The sequence below is a fragment of the Rutidosis leptorrhynchoides genome, chromosome 6 (assembly GCF_046630445.1).
Source record: "Rutidosis leptorrhynchoides isolate AG116_Rl617_1_P2 chromosome 6, CSIRO_AGI_Rlap_v1, whole genome shotgun sequence".
Classification (NCBI taxonomy): domain Eukaryota; kingdom Viridiplantae; phylum Streptophyta; class Magnoliopsida; order Asterales; family Asteraceae; genus Rutidosis; species Rutidosis leptorrhynchoides.
The window spans coordinates 358,793,741-358,815,719 of record NC_092338.1 but is presented as its reverse complement, the minus strand read 5'-3'; the positions used below and the strand labels follow the sequence as shown (position 1 = coordinate 358,815,719).

The following is a 21,979-nucleotide window of genomic DNA, read 5'->3' as shown; positions in this document are numbered from 1 at the left end:
TCAAGCTTCTACAATAATTTCACATTAAATTAAATGTGTTGACTTAAGCTATTAGCATTAATAGATTATATCGCGTGTAGTAAGGCTTAAGATACAGCAAAGAACAAGTATCAAAAAAACGTTGTATACATCAAGAGCTAAATGTTTACCGTTTCTGATTACATAAAAGTATGAAAGGTATGGTAACGAACATTCTAAAAGGTCCCCTTCCCATTTCTGATGCAAACATGAGTACCCTATGCAGGAAGAGTTGTACCTAACCCATTTCAAAAAGCCTACATTTCATCATCTCTTTATAATAAAGTACAGAGTTTTTGTGTTGTAAAGATCAAATAAGCAATTCTTTATATGCATCAAGTCCTTGGCTTTCAGAATATTGCTTCAGTTTAAACAGGGCTCGGTTTTCCACTTGTCGAATTCGTTCTTTAGACACACCCAACATGATTCCTATATCAGCTAACGATTTCCGTACCTCACATCCAATTCCGTACCTCAATCGGATTACTTTTCTCTCTCTTGGGTTTAGAACACCAAGAAGGTTTGTAATATGGTTTCTCATAAGTTGCTTTGTTGCACTTGCGTCCGGTGTATCAATTGTAGTATCAGGAGTGATTTCCTGAAATAACAAAATTAAAATCTTATAAAATTTCTTGATGCTTCAAACAAGATGCAAAACAAGTCCAGTCGTAACCCCTGAAATTTGGGCCTGAACGCGGCCATCAGGACCACACCTATCAAGCCCATTATAAGTAATTGAGTTCTTTTAAATTATCATGCCGTCTCATTAATTTTGAAAGTTAATTTTGAAAGTCCTGTTCGAGACATAGAAATGGGCTCTTATTATATGGGCAAAAAATTAAAATAAATGAAAGTTGCTTACTTGAGCTTGGGTTATCTAAGTAGTTGGGTGTCAAACAATAATAAGCTAATCTTTTCTAGCTTATAATCTTTAAACTAGCTAATTATAACTTCAAATCTTTGTTTGAATAATATTCCGCTACTGTACATAAATAAATGCATTATTATTTTTCAAAATTTTGGGCCATGTTCGGTTGCACACTTTGCACATGTGCCTAACGCGCCTCTGTAAACTATTTACAAAAAACTTATGAAATTAAATTTAAGAATTTAACATTATATTATGGGAAGTGAATACCTCATATGTGGTACTATCATTAGCCCAAATAGGCTTTTGCAATGAGAGAGTTATTTTTTGTATAGACCGCAAGTTTTGCAGTTTATCGACAGTCATTCCAGCCTGATCTGCAATTTCTTTCTGCGTAGGCTCGTGATTACCTTCACGTATGCAGAGTCTCTTTGCTTCACTAACCTTGTACATCATACTATATACACCTTCCTGCATGTTAATATAATTATATCAGTACATGCTTAAGCACCTTCTTTTTAATAAATTTAATAAAATAATATAATATTCAAAAACAATGGCATACTGGCAAACGTATGAGCTTGGAATTTTGAAATATAGCTCGTCTAATAGATTGTCTTATCCACCAATAAGCATACGTAGCAAAACGACAACCAGCTTGGGGCTTAAATTTATGAACACTTCTCATGAGGCCCATACTCCCTTCCTGCAAATGGAGAGCAAAAAAAAAAAAACTTTAAATTAGTTTACATTAAATGGTCTTGTAGCATAAAATTGTGATTATCAATTGGGATTAATTCCTAATATAGTACATAGTACATCAAACTAAAAAAAAATTGAAACTTTGATGGGTTTTTTAGGTCTAAAGAGAGTGGGTTATCGGAAACTTAACAGAATAAGTTGTTACCTGCAAAAGGTCCTGAAGATCGAGTCCACGTCCCCTATATTGTTTTGCTATATAAACAACCATACGTAAATTGGCACATATTAACTTCTCCCGGCTACTATTACCAAGGTGAATTCGAGACTTTAAATCTTGGCTACTAAGATTAGCAGCTTCGGCCCACTCAACCAATGTTGGTTCACGGCCAAACTGATCATATAACCGACTCCTAGCTTCTTCTAGTATCATCCCACCCTAAAATATTGCAACCCTTTGTTAGTTACATCAAAATTAACTAACATAACTGAAAACAAACATGTTTGGTACAATGTTAATTTCAAACCTTTATATTGGCAATGAGTTCAAGTTCTTCTTTGGAAGTCAAAAGTTCTCTTGTTACTGGACGTGCCAAGAACATACGGAGAGGATCATGTAGATTAGCATCTTTATATGACGTTTTCTTCTCTGGCTCGGGTTTTGTAGAAGTGCTAGTCTCACGAACAATAACTTTTGACTTTGACTCTTTTCTCCTCTTGGATTGCCTCTCTAGGAGACGTGTTGACTTTACAAATTTGACTTTCTTGGTTTGAACTAGACTTGAATTTGTAGATCCGAAGCTGGAAAGTCACACATCAAACTTGTAAATATATGTCTAGCTAAACAAAGATAACACATATATGAAAAAGGTCAAACCTTAAAGTGATTAGACTTTCTTGGTCAACTCCAAATGATTCAACATCATCAGCTAGTGAAGCTGCTTCTTTTGAAGCTGAAAGAGCCTTTTTTGCAAGGGCAACAACTTGTCTCATTTCGACATCCATAGTCTGCATCGTTGAAGAGGGAATTGGGTTTTCATTTGTATCTGAGTATGGTAACCTGTGAGCGCACTTTTTTAGTTTTTTTATTTTTAAAAGCTCCCATCATAAAAAGAATAAGATAATTTCATTCTTACAAATACCATAAACCAGGCCACTGTAGCAACTGGGATTGGAATTCTTTTAAGTATTGATCAGAACTTATACCAACCGCTTCATGTGTTGAAGACTCAGTTTCTATCTGACCGCTATCCACTGTTGCCTGTAAACAACAAGTTTATTCAAACATTAAATAAAGTTAGTCAAATTTACTAGAAGAATACAACCCTTTGAAAATGTGGACTTACCTGGGATGTTTTCTCATCTTTTATAGTCTGCAATAGTGGCTTGCTTTCACGACGTTGTTCTTGAATTAACACAGAAGTAGGGAAATGTTGAGCTAAAGAAGTTGCTAACATAGAAGAGTGTGCAGGAGATGCAGGCTCATATAACTTTAGAGCTGCAATAGCATTGTTATGGCATCAGTTTAGGTAATTACAAGCCAATCTTAAATTCTTAAACTTTAGAGCAGATGTGTTGTAAACCCAATTTCAGATATGTAGTTACAAAAATAAATTCTTGAATTTTTCGTAGAGGGCCTAATATCATATAATAGACACACACACACACACACACACACACACACACACAATATATATATATATATATATATATATATATATATATATATATATATATATATATATATATATATATATATATATATATATATATATATATATGTATATGTTGGTGGCCCATTTTGACAATTTAAATCTGTCGGGACGTGGTAATCATATATACTTCTTTTATTCGGGTAAAGGGTTTGATATCATATGAAGCAGATTCAAACGAGAACCACAAAAAGGGCGAGAACTGCGAGAACCATTAAATTACATGGTTTATATGCATTTATATTCAACCAATTACATATAACTGTTATCTAATGTTCATATCATTGGAAAACAAATGTTCACAACCACAAATTACATGTAATTGTGAATTATATGAAATGTTCGCATGTCTACAAACACATCTGCACATGTGAACGAGAAATTATATATTTGATTATATAGTTAAATTATAGGTCTTTTTAAACTTTTTTTTTTTGTTCAATCTTACTCTCCATCAACATTTATATGTGATTCAACCTATGAATATGTGAAAATCCTTGTAATTAAATGGTTCTCGCAGTTCTCTTCCTTTTTTTAATTCTCGTTATATAATTCTTTGATGGTGGCTAATTTGGTATTTCGATCACCTAATGACTACTTTCTTCATTATGTGACATTTTCTGATGAGGTGGCTTATATCACTAGTAATAGTGACTTGCTATAGATAATTAAATATTTTTAAAATTGATTTTACCCTTCGTTGACGCACGGGTTTGCTAATAGAAGCATACGGATAATTTAGAAATAATTGAAAACACAACTGTTAACTATAACTATTTACTATGGCATACATAGAAGCATACTGATAGTTTATTATGGCATGATACCAATGCCTAAAACTTTTGGGTTAAAGCCAAAAATAGGCTACAAACTTACACAAATGTACCGGTGTCGCCCACAAACCCATTTCCGTCCTACTGTCGCCTACAAACTTATAAAAAATGTGCTGATGTCGCCCACTATACTTTTTTTACCTGTAACGAAAACAATTGATGACGTGGCTTCTAGGTAGTTTTGACACGCCGATGATACATCGGAACAGAAACTGAAAGTATATGGGCGACATCGGGACATATAAAATGAAAAAAATAAGTTAAATAATTAAGTTTACCTGTTCAGCAGGTAATCCGTAACAAAATGTTAATATTGGTACATTTTTTATAAGTTTGTAGGCGACAGTAGGACGGAAATGGGTTTGTGAGCGACATCGGTACATTTGTGTAAGTTTATAGCCTATTTTTGGCTTTAACCCAAAACTTTTAACTAAATTCGGATAAGTTAAAGTCCAGAACCATGTGTCTTTGCTTCAAAGTTCAAACACTATAGATAGCAAACCAGTTACAGTTGCCAAAGGTCAACAAATATATAACCAAAAATCTCTTAAAATTACTATATTACTAAAGCACATTTCACCTTTTTCTTTCCAAGATAAGGTAAGCAAACAAAATGTATAAGAGATACATAAAAGCAGTCACAGCAATTTCAATGTTCGTTGAGGCAATTCATCAAACACTTGGTGTACCAAAATATTTATACACAGAATTAAAGAACAGTAAAAGAGTAAAAATTCAAACTTTATTATTACCTGAAGGAGGATGAGGAGATTGCTTGAGTTGGTTTCTTGGGGGTATAATTAAAGATGATGAAAGCATTTTGCTTGCTGCTGCTGCTTCCATTAATATACATCAATGTGTGTATGTATACGATTGTATGTGTATATATGTATATCTATTGATGATAAACTTAAGATGTGTGAAAGTGATGAATAAAACAATCAAAGAGGGAAATATTCAGAGTCTGACTCTGAGGCCATAAGAGAAGGGGAGTTTTATCTTTCTGAAAGGATAATGGTTTTAATGTTTTAATACAGGTTTATATAGCTTCACTGATATGCCCTTTATCTATTGCTTTATTACACATTTGGTTCTCTTAGATAAAAAAGGAAACAAAAACACGTCTAATGAATACCTCGGGTGTTCATGGTTCGGATAGAACCGAAAAAACCGAGGACTAAGCATACACGAGAATATTTGGTTTGGTCCTTAGTCCATATATTTTGACTATTTCATGTTTCGGTCCGGTTCGGGTCAAACCCGAAAAAACCAAGGAATTTGAACCGATATATACATACGTAATCTTCTTCGGTGAATCAATTATATTGTAGAACTTTTACCAAATATAGATTTCTTGGTAGTAGTATGTATAGTCGGTGGTCAATAAATATACATACATACATGCTTTCTAGTTAGAATTATTTTTTCAATAAATTAACATAGTCCGTATAATTAATTACAACAATGTTGAAACTTCGGAAGAAGATTAGAAGACTTTTCATTGTAAAATTAGTTTTTAACTTATATTTTATATCTAGAATTTCGTAAATTATAACTCTCATTAAATCTATCAAATTTGTTTTATTTATGAATTGCTATCATTTGAAGTTTTGATTACTGCATTGATTTTAAATTTGGATTAGTTTCATCTATATGTTATCTTTTCGTGTGTCATATATTGATAATTATATGAAGTGCTTTGTAAATATGAAAATTAAATAATAGGTATATATATATATATATATATATAGTTTTTTTCAAAAGTATATATACGGTCGAGTCTTACCCGAATCGTTAGGACCGAAGCTAGAACCGGACCGAACCGAACCGAACTATATATTTATGGTGATCATTGGTTCCTATTTTCATCAAAATTTGGGTTTCGGTCGAGTATGGACTATGCAGAGCAAAGCCCTACTTCGTATGACATAACAAAAGGCAAACATGAATATTAATCGGATGTTAAACTCGCGGGTTGATCGACAGGCACTCGGTGTTTCTGTGGCAAAAATTCAAAGAGGTAGTGAATGTTTTTTTCAAAACTAACGAGGCGTATTTTAGAAATGTTTACCTTTAAGAACATATATCTTAAAAATATATGGTGTTTAACACAATTTGAAGTATAATTTTTAATAAAAATTTCAAACTAATGAATAATGATGTTACAAGACTTCACTTGGCTCAAGGTAGGTTTTCCACTGGTTTAGTGTGGCTATACGTAAGTTGCTATTATTTTTTTTTTTTTTGGAAAGGCAAAGCATATATTATTAAAAAAAAAGGAGGAACAGAAGGCATATAAGATAATGCCTTACAAGATTACATCAAAAACCACGAAAGAAAGGGATAGAGCAAAACTATTACAAACTAACTAGCCATGAACATCATAGGAGTTCAGATTTATCAACCATTGCGACCAATTGAGGGATGACTTTCTTGACCTGTTTGAAATCCATTCATAAGCTTTTAGTTGTATTTCACTGACTAACATCGACCCATTGCTCCTCTTTTTCTTGAAAACTAAATCATTTCTCTTTACGTACGACAAACATAATAAACAACATAGTCTTCGGACATGTGCTAAGTGTGCGGTTGCACATGATTCGAAAATTTTAGGGGCCTAAAATTTTGAAAATTATATATATTTATAAATACTTATTTCAAAAAAAAAATTGCCGGCGAACAAATTTATTATTATTATTATTATTATTATTATTATTATTATTATTATTAGTCTATAACCAGCGTTCTCGCGGGACTACTATAACTATATGATCCAATATTAAATTCGATAGATTGTTAAAACAAATGTATAATGCTGAAAGTACATAGAATGTTGAAATTAAACGACATCAACTTGTCATGTAAATCAAAATTATATAAAACTCAAAGGTCAGATAACCAATACAACTAAACATGTTGTGTAATTTCAATATCTACTAATAGCATGCAAAAAAGTGGTCATTTTATTCTCTACAATTTGCGTTTTGGCCAAGGAAGATTTTGTCAAATGCCCAATAATTAAGGGTAATTATATTCGAAACGGAGTATATATATATATATATATATATATATATATATATATATATATATATATATATGTGTATATATATATATATATATGTGTATATATATATATATATATATGTGTATATATATATATATATATATATATATATATATATATATATGTATGTGTATATTCGAAACGGAGTGTTTTATATATATATATATATATATATATATATATATATATATATATATATATATATATATATGTATGTGTATATATATATATATATTGTAACATCCTCCCAATAGGGTCTGGAAGGAACGTCACTATTATCAAAACATACCAACATATTATAATAAACGAGAACAATACTAAATGATGAATTTAACTTTAATGAGTACGCAGCGGAAAATGAAATGTCGTTACAATGACAGGAATAACAATGTCGTAAATGTTCACATGCAGAAGTAATAAATGCGATATCTCTTGATCCTATGTCCAAGTAGCATCACATAAGCAGTAAGTATAAGAGCTTGAATCAAACAGCACCTGAGACAAAACATGCTAAAGTGTCAACCAAAAAGGTTGAGTGAAGTTCATAGGTTTAACAAAAAGTTTGTCGTTGTTTTAGACCACAAGATTTAGTTTGTAAAGTTGATCTCCCGCAGGATCAAAAAGTTATGCCAATGCGTGATATTTAGACTAAACGTTCAAGTTTGCCCCATGACAAGTTGTGTCTGTCCTTGTCGGTTTAATTTCATTATTAAGTAATACAATGACTTGGTCAAATGTATCGGGGACGTTACTCCCGATAGGCCTACCCCCAATAATTAAGCATGCCGCAGCAATTAAAAATATCACTGTAGGGACTTAGTCGGACATAGCCGGGTATAGCATAGTTTAACAGTTTGGTACTTGTGTCTAAAGTGCAAAAAGTAAAAACAGCATGTGTCTCACCCCAAGTAAAAGTAAGTAAGTTTGCTAGCAATTAAAGATGGGCTATGAATTCACCTTAGTAAGTAGAGAGAGAGTTATTCCTCGGAATAAAGAGTTGAACGAGTGAGCAGGAAAGTCAACCTATTGACATTTAAGAGTAGCTAAGTGTTTTGCCCATGTTTAAGTATAGTTTGTTTTACTAAGTTTCTATTCCTAGTAAGTTACTATTTTTATAAAGTTTCCATTTTTAGAAAGTTTTTTATTTTACTAAGTTTCTATGACTAGAGAGTTTCTACTTTTATCAGTGTTTTCCATTTTAGGATACTTGTCGTATTAGATAAGCTTCCAATCACCCCTTTCCCTTCGAATGGCTAATTTAGATCTAGGGGCTTGAGCTATAGGACCCTTTAAATCGGAAATCCAAACCCTCTGCCTAGAATCTCATAGAAACCATTCGCCAAGAAAGTTCGAAGATCTATACATCTCTAATACATATCCCAAAATGTTTTTATGTTACAATATAAGTAGTAGGTTATAGGTGCTAGTAATAGTAATAGTGTATACATGTTATTTATTTTATTTTTAATTGCATATAATTTATAACATTATTTACATATTTCGGTAAAAATAATAACCGAAATAAAAAGTAAAAAGTAAAAAGTAAAAAGTAAAAAGTAAAAAAAATAAAAAGTAAGAAAAGAATACTTACTATTAGTAATTCTTCAAAGAGAGAATGAGAGAAATTTTGGTGTGAGTTTGAATGAGAAATGAGGGGTATTTATACTTGAAAAAATTAGGTAAAAAGAATAAAATAATTAAAAGAAAAAGAAATATTTAAATCTTAATGGAATTTTAAAATTAAAAAGTATTAAATGTTAGGTCATGGGATAATGCACAAAATAAAATAATAAAAGTAGTTTTTTCATTACAATTTTTAATTAAAAAGTAATTTATTTTTTTATTTTTTTATTTATTTTAAGGATTTTTTTTATGTAAATAAACAAATTTATTTAATGTTTTTCCAAGAATATTTGTCAATAATATATTTTTTTTATTTAATTAATAAATACAAATTTTGCATAAAAATAATAAATAATTCGGTATTTTGTATTTTTAATAATAATTATGATTTTAATTATTAAACTATAGCTTTAGTAAGTTTGTAAATATTATTACATTTATATATAATTGGATTTATTATATAGTTAAATATATAATACATTAACTAAATAATAAAAGTGATACAAAGTTTATATACTTAGTTAAATTATGTCAAATTATATAAATTAATAATATATTATTTATTTAAGCGTACATTGTTGACTAAAAATTACTATTCGGTCAATATTTAATTGTATATAACAACCCTTAATACATATAGTCAGACATATAACCCTAGGGTTAATTCAGAAATTTAGAAGTCGAAAAGTGAGGGTTGTTACAGTACCTCCCCGTTAATAAAAACTTCGTCCCGAAGTTTTAGGTAGACTTCTCGGATGCATCAGCGGTTGAGAAGAGATGGGGATATTTCTGTTTCATTTGGTCTTCACGTTCCCAGGTATACTCGGGGCCATGTTGTGAATTCCAATGGATCTTAACAATAGGTATGGTGCTTTGTTTTAAGCGTTTAGCAGATCGGTCCATGACTTCTACAGGTTCCTCTATGAAGTGCATTTTATCATCAATGCGAATGTCATCTAAAGGAATAACCAGAGTGTCATCAGCGAGACACTTTTTAAGATTCGAGACATGAAATACGTCGTGTACGCTGCTAAGTTCAGCAGGTAATTCTAATCGATAAGCCACGGGTCCGATCCTTTCAGTAATTTTGAAGGGTCCAACAAAACGCGGACTTAGTTTGCTTCGTTTACCAAAACGAACGACGCCTTTCCAAGGGGATACTTTCAACATGACTTTGTCACCAACTTGGAATTCCAAATCTTTTCGACCTTTATTAGCATAGCTCTTCTGTCGACTGCGGGCAGTTTCTATTCGTTTCTTAATCTGAACTATCTTTTCGGTTGTCTCGTGTATGATTTCAGGACCAGTTAACTGTCTGTCCTCTAATTCATCCCAGCACAGTGGGGATCTACATTTTCGTCCGTATAAGGCCTCAAAAGGTGCAGCCTTAATACTTGAGTGGTAACTATTATTGTAAGAGAACTCAACCAAAGGCAAATGTCTATCCCAGCCTTTGCCGAAGTCGATAACACAAGCGCGAAGCATATCTTCCAATGTTTAAATGGTTCGTTCACTTTGACCATCGGTTTGCGGATGATAAGCAGTACTCATGTCGAGTTGAGTTCCAAGAGCAGATTGTAAGGATTTCCAGAATCTGGAAGTGAATCTACTATCGCGATCGGATATGATTGATATAGGAACACCATGACGAGAGACATTTTCTTTGATATACAGTTGTGACAATCTCTCCATCTTGTCGGTCTCCTTGACCGGTAAAAAATGAGCAGATTTAGTAAGACGATCTACTATGACCCATATAGTATCATTGCCACTAGAAGTCTTGGGCAATTTAGTAATATAGTCCATAGCGATACATTCCCACTTCCACTGCGGAATATCGGGTTGTGTCAATAGACCAGAAGGCTTTTGATGTTCAGCCTTGACTTTCAAACAAGTGAGACACTTACTAACATAAGTAGCAATGTCGGCTTTCATATTAGGCCACCAGTAGAATTCCTTCACATCGTGGTACATCTTACTGGAACCCGGATGAATAGAATACCTAGTCTTATGCGCTTCATCCAAGACTAGTTCACGGAGATTACCGAAGCGAGGAACCCAAATTCTGTTGCCAAAGTACCGTGTACCATTAGCTTTCACTTGGAGTTGGTTCTCGAAACCGATAGGTCCTTCACCTTCGATAAGTGTTGGTTTAATAGCTTCCAGTTGAGCTTCGCAGATTCGTGATATAAGATTTGATTTGATTTTCAGGTTTAAGGTACGAACACGTTTAACATCGTCTTTTCGACTGAGGGCATCGGCAACTACGTTTGCCTTGCCAGGATGATATTCCATCTTACAGTCATAATCGTTTAATAACTCGAGCCATCGGCTTTGCCTCATATTCAGCTGTTTTTGATCAAAGATGTGTCGAAGACTTTTATGGTCAGTGTACACCGTAAACTGGGTACCATATAGATAATATCTCCATATATTTAATGCAAATACCACGGCACCTAACTCAAGGTCGTGTGTGGTATAGTTCTCCTCGTGTTTCTTCAACTGTCTAGATGCGTAGGCAATAACCTTTTCACGTTACATTAAAACACAACCAAAGCCTTGCTTTGAGGCATCGCAGTAAACAACAAAATCGTCAGTACCTTCAGGTAAAGATAGAATCGGGGCTGTGGTCAACTTCTCTTTCAGAATCTTGAAAGCAGATTCATGTTCTTCGGACCACTCAAACTTCTTCCCTTTTTGAGTTAGCTTCGTAAGAGGTTTGGCAAGAAGGGAAAAATCTTTTATGAATCTCCGATAGTAACCGGAAAGTCCTAAAAATTGACGAATATGCTTCGCAGTCTTTGGTATCTACTAATATCAAGATGATCTTTTTTCTTCTTGCATTTGGGTTTTTGAACAGATAGCTTGAGAGTTTTCTTTGAATCACTTTCTATTCCATACGTCATGATATTGGAATTTTTCTATGAATTACCGTAATATAATCACGTTGGCCACCGTCATTATATTTCACTAATTCATATTTTCATTCCAAGGTCACTCCATAAGGTCAGGATATGATAAATGATGATTTCTAATATAGTGTATTAAGGATAGCAGTAATCTTAGCTGGATTGACAACATGTCGGTTTTAAGCCAAAACTTGCACTTAGAAAAGTTTGCGTAGAGTTGTTCTTCTTCTTAAGAATGAATTTGCAAATGTTGCTCATGTTCTTTCTCACTCTTGGAGCAGATCAAAATGTCATCCATGAAAATAGTTACGAACTTGTCGAGTCATGGTTGGCTAGTTTTAAGTTGCAGTCTTTATAGACTTTGTCAACTTTCATACCTTTGAAAGTTATGGAAGTTGTGAAAGTTATGAAATGGACGTGGTCAAACGAGAAAGTTATGAGACATCGTGGTAAGAGTTGGTGCAGTTGGACGAACCATGATTCTCCACTACATAAGGGTGTATAGAAGTTTGATAAATCTGATAGGTCATAAGTTTGAAGACTTTTTAGGCAGGATAAAGATGAATATGATATGAACGAAACACTTTATATTATTAAGAACGAGGCATTAAACAAGCCTTTATTACACGATTCGGAAATAGAAATAGTTTAAGGCATAGCCTTTACATAGACAAGGAATTGGAAAAATAATCTAGGAAATATTAAGATTGAAGTAATCTTCATATTTCTTCTTCTCATCCTCCACCTTCTTCATAAACTCATCAACTTTCTCGTTCCTCGCCTTTTGTTTCTCATGCAGGAACTCGAGATTATCATAAAGGTTAGAAACTTCATTGTTGATTACATGGTACTTGTGGTCCCTTATAGAAAGTTGATTATTCACGCGGTTTTCCTCCATCTTCAATCTAAGGTTAACATCTTCTCTTAAGCAAGAGAGAGATTGCTTCCCCCATCGGGTATTTCTATCACCTTCATACTTCACCAACTTTATCTCTTTCTTTAGTTCAGCATTTTCCTCCATGAGCTTCTTGATCGCTAGGTCTTTTTCCTTCATTTGAAAATCGATCCTTGCAATATGGCGAATTAGGTCATCGGTAGTTTTTCGCAGATTCATGAGCTCGTACTTGGCATCAACTTCATCGTAGAAAGGAGATCGGGATCTTTTCTTTGACGGCCCAGTTTCTTCAAAACATTTCCTCTTGTCTTTATTCCTCGGGGTAGGATAGTATTCAGGAGACCCATGTAACTTTAGAGTAGTATTTGGGCTATAATTTGGTGAGGGAGGACCACCAAAGCCATAAGGTGGACTTTAGACTGGTCATTCTATGGAACACCTTTCAGTATCTTTTTCGGTTGGCTTGAAAAGATTCATTTTGGTCGTTTGATGATAATTAGACATCCTAACATTAGGAAGGATATTTTGATTAGAATCTTTAAGTCAAGTTTATTAAAGCATAATCGTTAATATTATGGGGCAATCCTAAGTGCTTTAATTCTAAGGCAGGAAAGGTTATAGTTTCCTAGATTGCTAAGGCACCCTAGCTAACAAGTAAGGTACACATAAAAATGCAATCCTGGTTCTCTATAACAGCCTGGTTATGCTCTGATACCAATCTGTAACATCCTCCCAATAGGGTCTGGAAGGAACGTCACTATTATCAAAACATAACAACATATTATAATAAACGAGAACAATACTAAATGATGAATTTAACTTTAATGAGTACGCAGCGGAAAATGAAATGTCGTTACAATGACAGGAATAACAATATCGTAAATGTTCACATGCAGAAGTAATAAATGCGATATCTCTTGATCCTATGTCCAAGTAGCATCACATAAGCAGTAAGTATAAGAGCTTGAATCAAACAGCACCTGAGACAAAACATGCTAAAGTGTCAACCAAAAAGGTTGAGTGAAGTTCATAGGTTTAACAAAAAGTTTGTCGTTGTTTTAGACCACAAGATTTAGTTTGTAAAGTTGATCTCCCGCAGGATCAAAAAGTTATGCCATTGCGTGATATTTAGACTAAACGTTCAAGTTTTCCCCATGACAAGTTGTGTCTGTCCTTGTCGGTTTAATTTCATTATTAAGTAATACAATGACTTGGTCAAATGTATCAGGGACGTTACTCCCGATAGGCCTACCCCCAATAATTAAGCATGCCGCAGCAATTAAAAATATCACTGTAGGGACTTAGTCGGACATAGCCGGGTATAGCATAGTTTAACAGTTTGGTACTTGTGTCTAAAGTGCAAAAAGTAAAAACAGCATGTGTCTCACCCCAAATAAAAGTAAGTAAGTTTGCTATCAATTAAAGATGGGCTATGAATTCACCTTAGTAAGTAGAGAGAGAGTTATTCCTCGGAATAAAGAGTTGAACGAGTGAGCAGGAAAGTCAACCTATTGACATTTAAGAGTAGCTAAGTGTTTTGCCCATGTTTAAGTTTAAGTATGTGTTTAAGTATAGTTTGTTTTACTAAGTTTCTATTCCTAGTAAGTTACTATTTTTATAAAGTTTCCATTTTTAGAAAGTTTCTTATTTTACTAAGTTTCTATGACTAGAGAGTTTCTACTTTTATCAGTGTTTTCATTTTAGGATACTTGCCGTATTAGATAAGCTTCCAATCACCCCTTTCCCTTCGAATGGCTAATTTAGATCTAGGGGCTTGAGCCATAGGACCCTTTAAATCGGAAATCCAAACCCTCTGCCTAGAATCTCATAGAAACCATTCGTCAAGAAAGTTCGAAGATCTATACATCTCTAATACATATCCCAAAATGTTTTTATGTTACAATATAAGTAGTAAGTTATAGGTGCTAGTAATAGTAATAGTGTATACATGTTATTTATTTTATTTTTAATTGCATATAATTTATAACATTATTTACATATTTCGGTAAAAATAATAACCGAAATAAAAAGTAAAAAGTAAAAAGTAAAAAGTAAAAAGTAAAAAAAATAAAAAGTAAGAAAAGAATACTTACTATTAGTAATTCTTCAAAGAGAGAATGGGAGAAATTTTAGTGTGAGTTTGAATGAGAAATGAGGGGTATTTATACTTGAAAAAATTAGGTAAAAAGAATAAAATAATTAAAAGAAAAAGAAATATTTAAATCTTAATGGAATTTTAAAATTAAAAAGTATTAAATGTTAGGACATGGGATAATGCACAAAATAAAATAATAAAACTAGTTTTTTCATTACAATTTTTAATTAAAAAGTAATTTATTTATTTATTTATTTATTTTAAGGATTTTTTTTATGTAAATAAACAAATTTATTTAATGTTTTTCCAAGAATATTTGTCAATAATATTTTATTTTATTTTATTTTATTTTTTTATTTAATTAATAAATACAAATTTTGCATAAAAATAATAAATAATTCGGTATTTTGTATTTTTAATAATAATTATGATTTTAATTATTAAACTATAGCTTTAGTAAGTTTGTAAATATTATTACATTTATATATAATTAGATTTATTATATAGTTAAATATATAATACATTAACTAAATAATAAAAGTGATACAAAGTTTATATACTTAGTTAAATTATTACAAATTATATAAATTAATAATATATTATTTATTTAAGCGTACATTGTTGACTAAAAATTACTATTCGGTCAATATTTAATTGTATATAACAACCCTTAATACATATAGTCAGACATATAACCCTAGGGTTAATTCAGAAATTTAGAAGTCGAAAAGTGAGGGTTGTTATATATATATATATATATATATATATATATATATATATATATATATATATATATATATATATATATATATATATATATATATATATATATATATATATATATATATATAAGGGTAAAATTTGTAAGATTTTGTGGTAAAAGTTATAATTTTAGGGATTAAAATGTTCATTTACAATTTATTATAATAATAACTAAATAAAATACACCCAATTTCTTTTTCATGATTTATCTTTTTTCCCGCCGCGAGTTAGGTTTCTCCGTTACCATCGTTCAATTCGAAATAATTTTACGAAAAAAGGAAGCTAATTATATTCAAAACGGAGCATTTTTTATTATATATATATATATATATATATATATATATATATATATATATATATATATATATATATATATATATATATATATATATATATATATATATATAGTAGAGAGATTAAATGAGAAATTTTTTTTGTGAGAACCCTGAGAACTCCAAAATACACTGAAATTCGAGCAAAAAACGTGGCGGGCGAGCAAAAAAGGTTAAATTCGAGCAAAAAAGGGAAAGTCGAACAAAAAAAAAGGGCGGCCGAACAAAAAAATTGAAAGTCGAACAAAAATTGTTAAATTCGAACAAAAATGTGTTCTACATTTTTGAAAGTCGAACAAAAAAATGTAGAACACGCTGATATTCGAACAAAAAACGTGATATTCGAACAAAAATGTGTGCTACATTTTGGTAATTCGAACAAAATAAAATTTACTTTCGTCCGTGTTTTTTTTTTTGCTCGAATTTCATGATTTTTGCTCGAATCTCCTGATTTTTGCTCGCGCGCCACTTTTTTGCTCGAATTTTAGTGTATTTTTGAGTTCCTAGAGTTCTCACACTAAAAAAGTTCTCACTGGATCCCTCTATATATATATATATACACACACACACACACACATATATATAATCAAGAGGGAAGCACTTTTTTGGGGGGAAGTAAATTTTTTTCGTTTTTTTCAAAATTTTTTTAAAGGCATCAGGATCACACGAAAATATGAACATTTTAAAAAGACACTTTGTGATAAATGTTATTATTTTGGCGGAAAGACTCTTTATAAATGATAACATTCAGTGCACTGAATGTTTTGTTTCTGAGTTTTTTTTAGGGGTTAAAAATTAGGTTTTAGAAATTAGGGGTTAAAAATTAGGGTTTAGCTATTAGGGTTTAGAAATTAGGGTTTAGAGTTTAGAAATTAGGGTTTAGGGTTTAGAAATTAGAGTTTAGATTGAATTTAACACGAACGATTTAGAGTTTAGGGTTTAGGGCTTAGGATTTAGGGTTTTGGGACTAAACCCAAAACCATAAACCCTAAGCCCTAAACCATCTAAATTGGGCTAAATCTTGAAAAAAACTTCACATATGATATAACATTCAGGAATAACATTACACACACTGCATGTTATCAGTTTTTCGCGTTTTCCCGCCAAAATAATAATATTTATCACAAAGTATTTTTTTTAAATGTTCATATTTTGGTGTGCTCTTAATGTTGGAATTTTTTTTTGAAAAAAACGTAAAAAAAAAATTTACTTCCCCCTTCCCCCCAAAAAAATGCTTCCCTCTTGATTATTGTAATACCCCGTCAGAATCCACTAACGATGTATTAACTCCGGTCCCACAGTTTAGCGGCCATGCCCTCTATATGAGACGTTTCCGAAAAGTATTCACATTAAATATTAAAGCAAAGTCATTTATTAAAGAAATGAATCTGAAAAGTGGTTGACATAAACGACTAACGTAGGTAAACCCAAAACATAACGATAAGTAAATAGTTTCAATGCGAATATTTATTCTTGAAGTAAGACATGACTGAAAACATGATGGATAACATTCCAGAACTAGCAGCAAACAAGCATGACAACTCTGCAAAGAAGCTATACCTCTATGGACCTGAGATAAGAAACATGCAAAACATCAACGAAAAACGTTGAGTGAATCTACAGGTTTAGTAAAGCATTTTGTAAGTTAGGCCACAAGATTTCTGAAAAACTTCGTAAAATTATACATAAGCATGAGCACTTGATTATAAAACTTTAACCCGCGGATAGCTAAACGCTACACATCTTCCCTTTACCCTTTCTAAGCATACACCGATCAAATGTACAAGTTACAACAGAATAAGCACCTCGTAGGTTGAGGCGAGGTTCATCAAACCTAACGGTACCGTCCCTATAAGTCGAGCTTACGTAAAGTAATTAATATAATCAAGCTAAGGTATTTTTGATCTGAACTCATATGTATAGAGTTTAAGTTACTTGTGCCTAATATGTAAAACATTTGTAAAAGGCATGTTATCTCATCCTTGAAAAACGGGTAGTAGGGACTATAGACTCACCTTAGCAAAAGCACTGAAATATCTTAGCAAAATCGTACTGTAGTCGAACAATCTCAACCGAACAACGCAACCTAGTCAGATAGGTCATCTTAAGTATAAATATAGGTCACACTATGTCAACCCATAGTGTACGCATAGTCCTAGTACTCAGACTGACTCAACATGCAATTAAAAGTCAACTAGTCCAAGCAAGTCAAGAAAAGTCAACCAAAGTCAACTCAAAAGTCAAGTCGGTCAAAGTGGTCAACTAAAGTCAAACATCTCAGTAGGTCATGAAAACTTAGTCAACATGTCAAACCTAGGTCATATAACATGTTATAGCTCGTAGTTTAGTAATTTGCACATGCACAGTTTATCGTATGTTCCTAAAATACGCACATCATAGAAAGAATCAAGTATGACGCTTAGCACATAATTCCTAAATTTATGGCAAACTCCAGATCACAACTAGACTTAAAATTAATTCCCAAAATTCCATCCAAGGCCTCATACAATGTCTACAAGTCGGATATCAGAGAAGGTCTAGTTACAGTTTACCCAATCAGTTTCTGCTTGCGCGTCAGTTTTGAAACATTTCTCATAAAATATTGAAAATATCTTTTGATGAACGACCAATTGGAGATATCTCAAAATATTTCAAAGTTTTAGTGATAAAATAATCAAAGATATTTCTTTAGCTAATTAGTACAGATCAATCAATCTTTACAGACCCTTCAGTTTTAATCAACAAACAGACATATCATTTGGTTGAGCTTATAACTCATAGAAATTCACGTTTTCAGAAGTTTGCATACAAATGAAATACATCAAGGAACATATAAATTAATATATTCCAGAAGATGAAAGCCTCAATCAATTTCTAGTTCACTCTAGCAATTTTTTTTAACTTTGAAAACAGATTCAGCACACTATAAAGCACAAATCTTCGTTTTAACGCACCGAGAGCATTACAAAAGCTTTTGACGCATCTTAAGTCTAACATGCATGATTTTTCAAAAAGATTCCAATGGTGTACAATTCATTAGCCAAATCATAAAGCACACAACTCAGAAAATACGTATCATGTAAACCCTAGCGAAAACTTCGATTTAGCATATCTTGAGCATACGATAACGAAATCAAGCAAAATCAAAGTCCAAATTCAATAGTTTTTAGATACATTTTCATCTAAACACATTACAAGATCAGTCCACAAGTCAATTTTATCAAATTCATAAGATACAAATTTGTTTTTCATGCAAACAACATCAATCGAGCAATTAAACGATAAACGACAACTCTAGACATCATCAATTGAACACTAGACTTGATTACACTATGTAATTGTAAGATCCTGTTTTCCAGTAGTGTGGGACGCCGTCCAAACAGGTGGGACGCAGTCCTAATGAGAAGGACTGGACCGTCCTGAAATCTGGACGCCGTCCAGTTGAACTGGCGGGCCAGCTGTGTTCTTTTAGATATTTTAATGGGGGTAGTTTGGTCTTTTCACTTTGTGGATGAATTTAAGGCTCTAGATCAGTTTTGGAGCACCATTTACTCCATCTTCAACTACCACATCTTTTCCACTTAAATTCTAGAGAGAGAAAGATCTAGAGTGAGAGAGCTCAAATCAAGGAAGAAGAAGCTTGTTTCGGGTTAAAGTGCAAGTTCTAAAGTTGTCCATCTAGTCTCTAGCTACGTAGTGGTTGTGGTGGTAAGCCTTAACCTTGATTTCCTTATTTTAATTAGTTTAAGGGTTAGGGTTCTGGTAGTGTTGAACAAGAAACTCATTTTGTTAGTGAATTGGGGTTTTTGAGTAAGTTTGGGTCATGAGGACTCAAAGATGAGTAACCTAGGGTTATGAAATGTTAAATGTGTTTATAGATCTTAATGTGATTAGTTAACTACTAGCACACCTAGATGTTATGTAAGTGGGTATTAATTGGGTATGTGGTGACCCAAATGGGTGTGTAAACGTTGAAATGGGTCAAGGGAGTCTTTGATGGCCCAAGTTGCCTTATGAATGTGAAAATATGATAAACTTGTGTTAAAATGTGTTTTAAGACCATATTTGGCTAGTATTAGTGTTTTGGCAAAATTGACCCGATGTTAGGGGTAAGTGTACAAATGGGTCGAAGTTGCACCAAGGGTCAAAATGACTTTAGGATGGTTAGCAAGTTGGTTGACCAACTTGAGTTTGTGATTGATTATATACATAATGTGATAGGTGCGTTACATTGAAGGTTGCAAGCTCGGTTATCTTTCACAAAAGACTTTAAGGTGAGTGGAGTAATTATATGCGTAGGTATATAATGTATTTATTTGTTGTAGCGTGAGATGTGAAGTGTCGAAGTGTTAAGACACCACGTTTCATGTGATGAGTGAAGTGTCGAGGTGTTAAGACGCCACTCTGGGTGAAGCATCGAGGTGTTAAGATGCCACCTAGGAGTGAAGTGCCGAGGTGTTAAGGCACCACTCCGTAAGATAAAGGGTGAAGCATCGAGGTTTTAAGATGCCACCCGAGGGTTTAGTGATACGAGGTGTTAAGTACACTAACGGATGTTATGAACACCGATGGCCTTTAGCGAGTGCCATTCCCTTTTATGATTGGTTAACCATGGTTATTGTGTTGTAGCGTAAGCATATTACATTGTTCGAGTTATATATATGCTATTGTTGTGCTAGCTTGTGGTATTGGAGGTTAATAGCTTTGTATTTGAGATGATAAGCTAATTGTGTTGCTAGCATGTATGCGGAATGTTTGTAAGTGTTTGCAAGTAGGTATATTATATATGTATGTGTATAATTATTGCATTCACTAAGCATTATGCTTACCCTCTCATTGTTTACCTTTTTTAGGCTCCGGCGTGGATAAGGGCAAAGGTATTCGGTTGGATTAGTGATTCTCGGGGGATTAGCTTTTTGGAAGTTCGGCCAAGATTTGGGTAGTTTAACCCCAAACACCATGCTCTAGTGTCGTTTGGAAATTAAACTAGAAAGGTCGAAACTTGTATTTTGTACGAAACGTGTAACTCGGGCCGATGTGGGCCCGGTGATGTAAAACTTATTTTGATGATGGAAATCTCTTAGTTTAACTTATTATGACATGTTGTGAAAAGGTTTTCATTTAAAAGTGTCAGGAAGCGGGTTTTTCGCTCATGTAAGTTGGACCCCGGAGACAGCAGACTTTAGTTCATTTGGACGCCGTCCAGATTTTCTGGACGCCGTCCAAGGCTTCTTTGCTGGATGCCGTCCAGATGTACTGCATCAGAATTTTTTTTTTGTTAGTGTGTTTTTGTGATGACGAAGTCGGGTTGTTACAAGTGGTATCAGAGCATGGTCTAAGGGATTTAGGTGACTTGAGATAGGTGCCTAGACTTAGACTTTATTGTGTATGCACATTATGCGGGACTTGTAGGAGACGGGTCGGACCGGGATTTAGCTAGTGCCTAGGTTTAAGTAAACTAACTATGCGCTAATTGTTTTGTGTTGTGTTTTGCAATCATCAAGCGAGATAGACGTTGTACTATCGAGTTAATGCGACGTGCTCGCGTAACAATGATTAGCTACCATTGTTACGGGTTCAAGTCGTGTCAAACAAGCAATGTACGATGATTGTTGAGCAAGATGAAGCGGTGTGGTATATTTATGACTTGTCCTTCGTTTCGTTGTTTAACCTATTCCATTTTATAGAATGAAGATGAGAAATGGTCATGATACCAAAAATGGAGGCTCGAGCGAGGACTCCGAATTCACGGCCAAAGTCGAGGCCATCATTAAAAAGCAAAGAGCAGAATTCCTTGAGGATGTCCGAAAGGTTTTCCAAGAATCGGTTGATGGGCAAGTAACCGAGTTAATAAATGAACGAATGAATGCCGCGATCGAAGAGGCATTAGAAGCTAGAAATATTTATCCTCGTGGTGAAGGGGGTGATGGTAACGGCGGACATGGAAGGCGAGACTTCCATTCCAAAAATTTCAAGGATGCTCAACCTCCTATGTTTAATGGAGTAAGGGATCCGTTGAAAAGCACATGTTGGATCTCCGACATCGAGGGGGCTTTCCGTACCGCGGAGTGTCCTCCCGAGAAGAAAACGAGATACGGTTCTAGTATGTTGCGTAAAGAGGCAAAGTTGTGGTGGGACGATAAGATTAAGTTGTATGGTGAAGAGCAAT

General features: G+C 33.2%; 1 protein-coding gene across 2 annotated transcripts; it reads right to left on the bottom strand.

Moving 5' to 3' along the window:
• Positions 1–106: 106 nt before the first annotated feature.
• LOC139856002 (RNA polymerase sigma factor sigF, chloroplastic) lies at positions 107–5,128 on the bottom strand. 2 transcript variants are annotated; one of them, XM_071845242.1, is made up of 9 exons: positions 4,883–5,128; positions 2,932–3,083; positions 2,722–2,846; positions 2,463–2,645; positions 2,113–2,386; positions 1,794–2,024; positions 1,452–1,592; positions 1,157–1,357; positions 107–616 (listed from the first exon to the last, which is right to left on the bottom strand). In XM_071845242.1, exons 1-9 carry the CDS (start codon positions 4,971–4,973, stop codon positions 329–331), a joined length of 1,686 nt encoding a protein of 561 aa, XP_071701343.1. In that variant the 5' UTR covers positions 4,974–5,128; the 3' UTR covers positions 107–328. The 2 variants fall into 2 exon arrangements, with proteins under 2 accessions (XP_071701343.1, XP_071701344.1); XM_071845243.1 differs by having other exon boundaries at positions 2,728–2,846.
• Between the last annotated feature and the right edge of the window lie 16,851 nt (positions 5,129–21,979).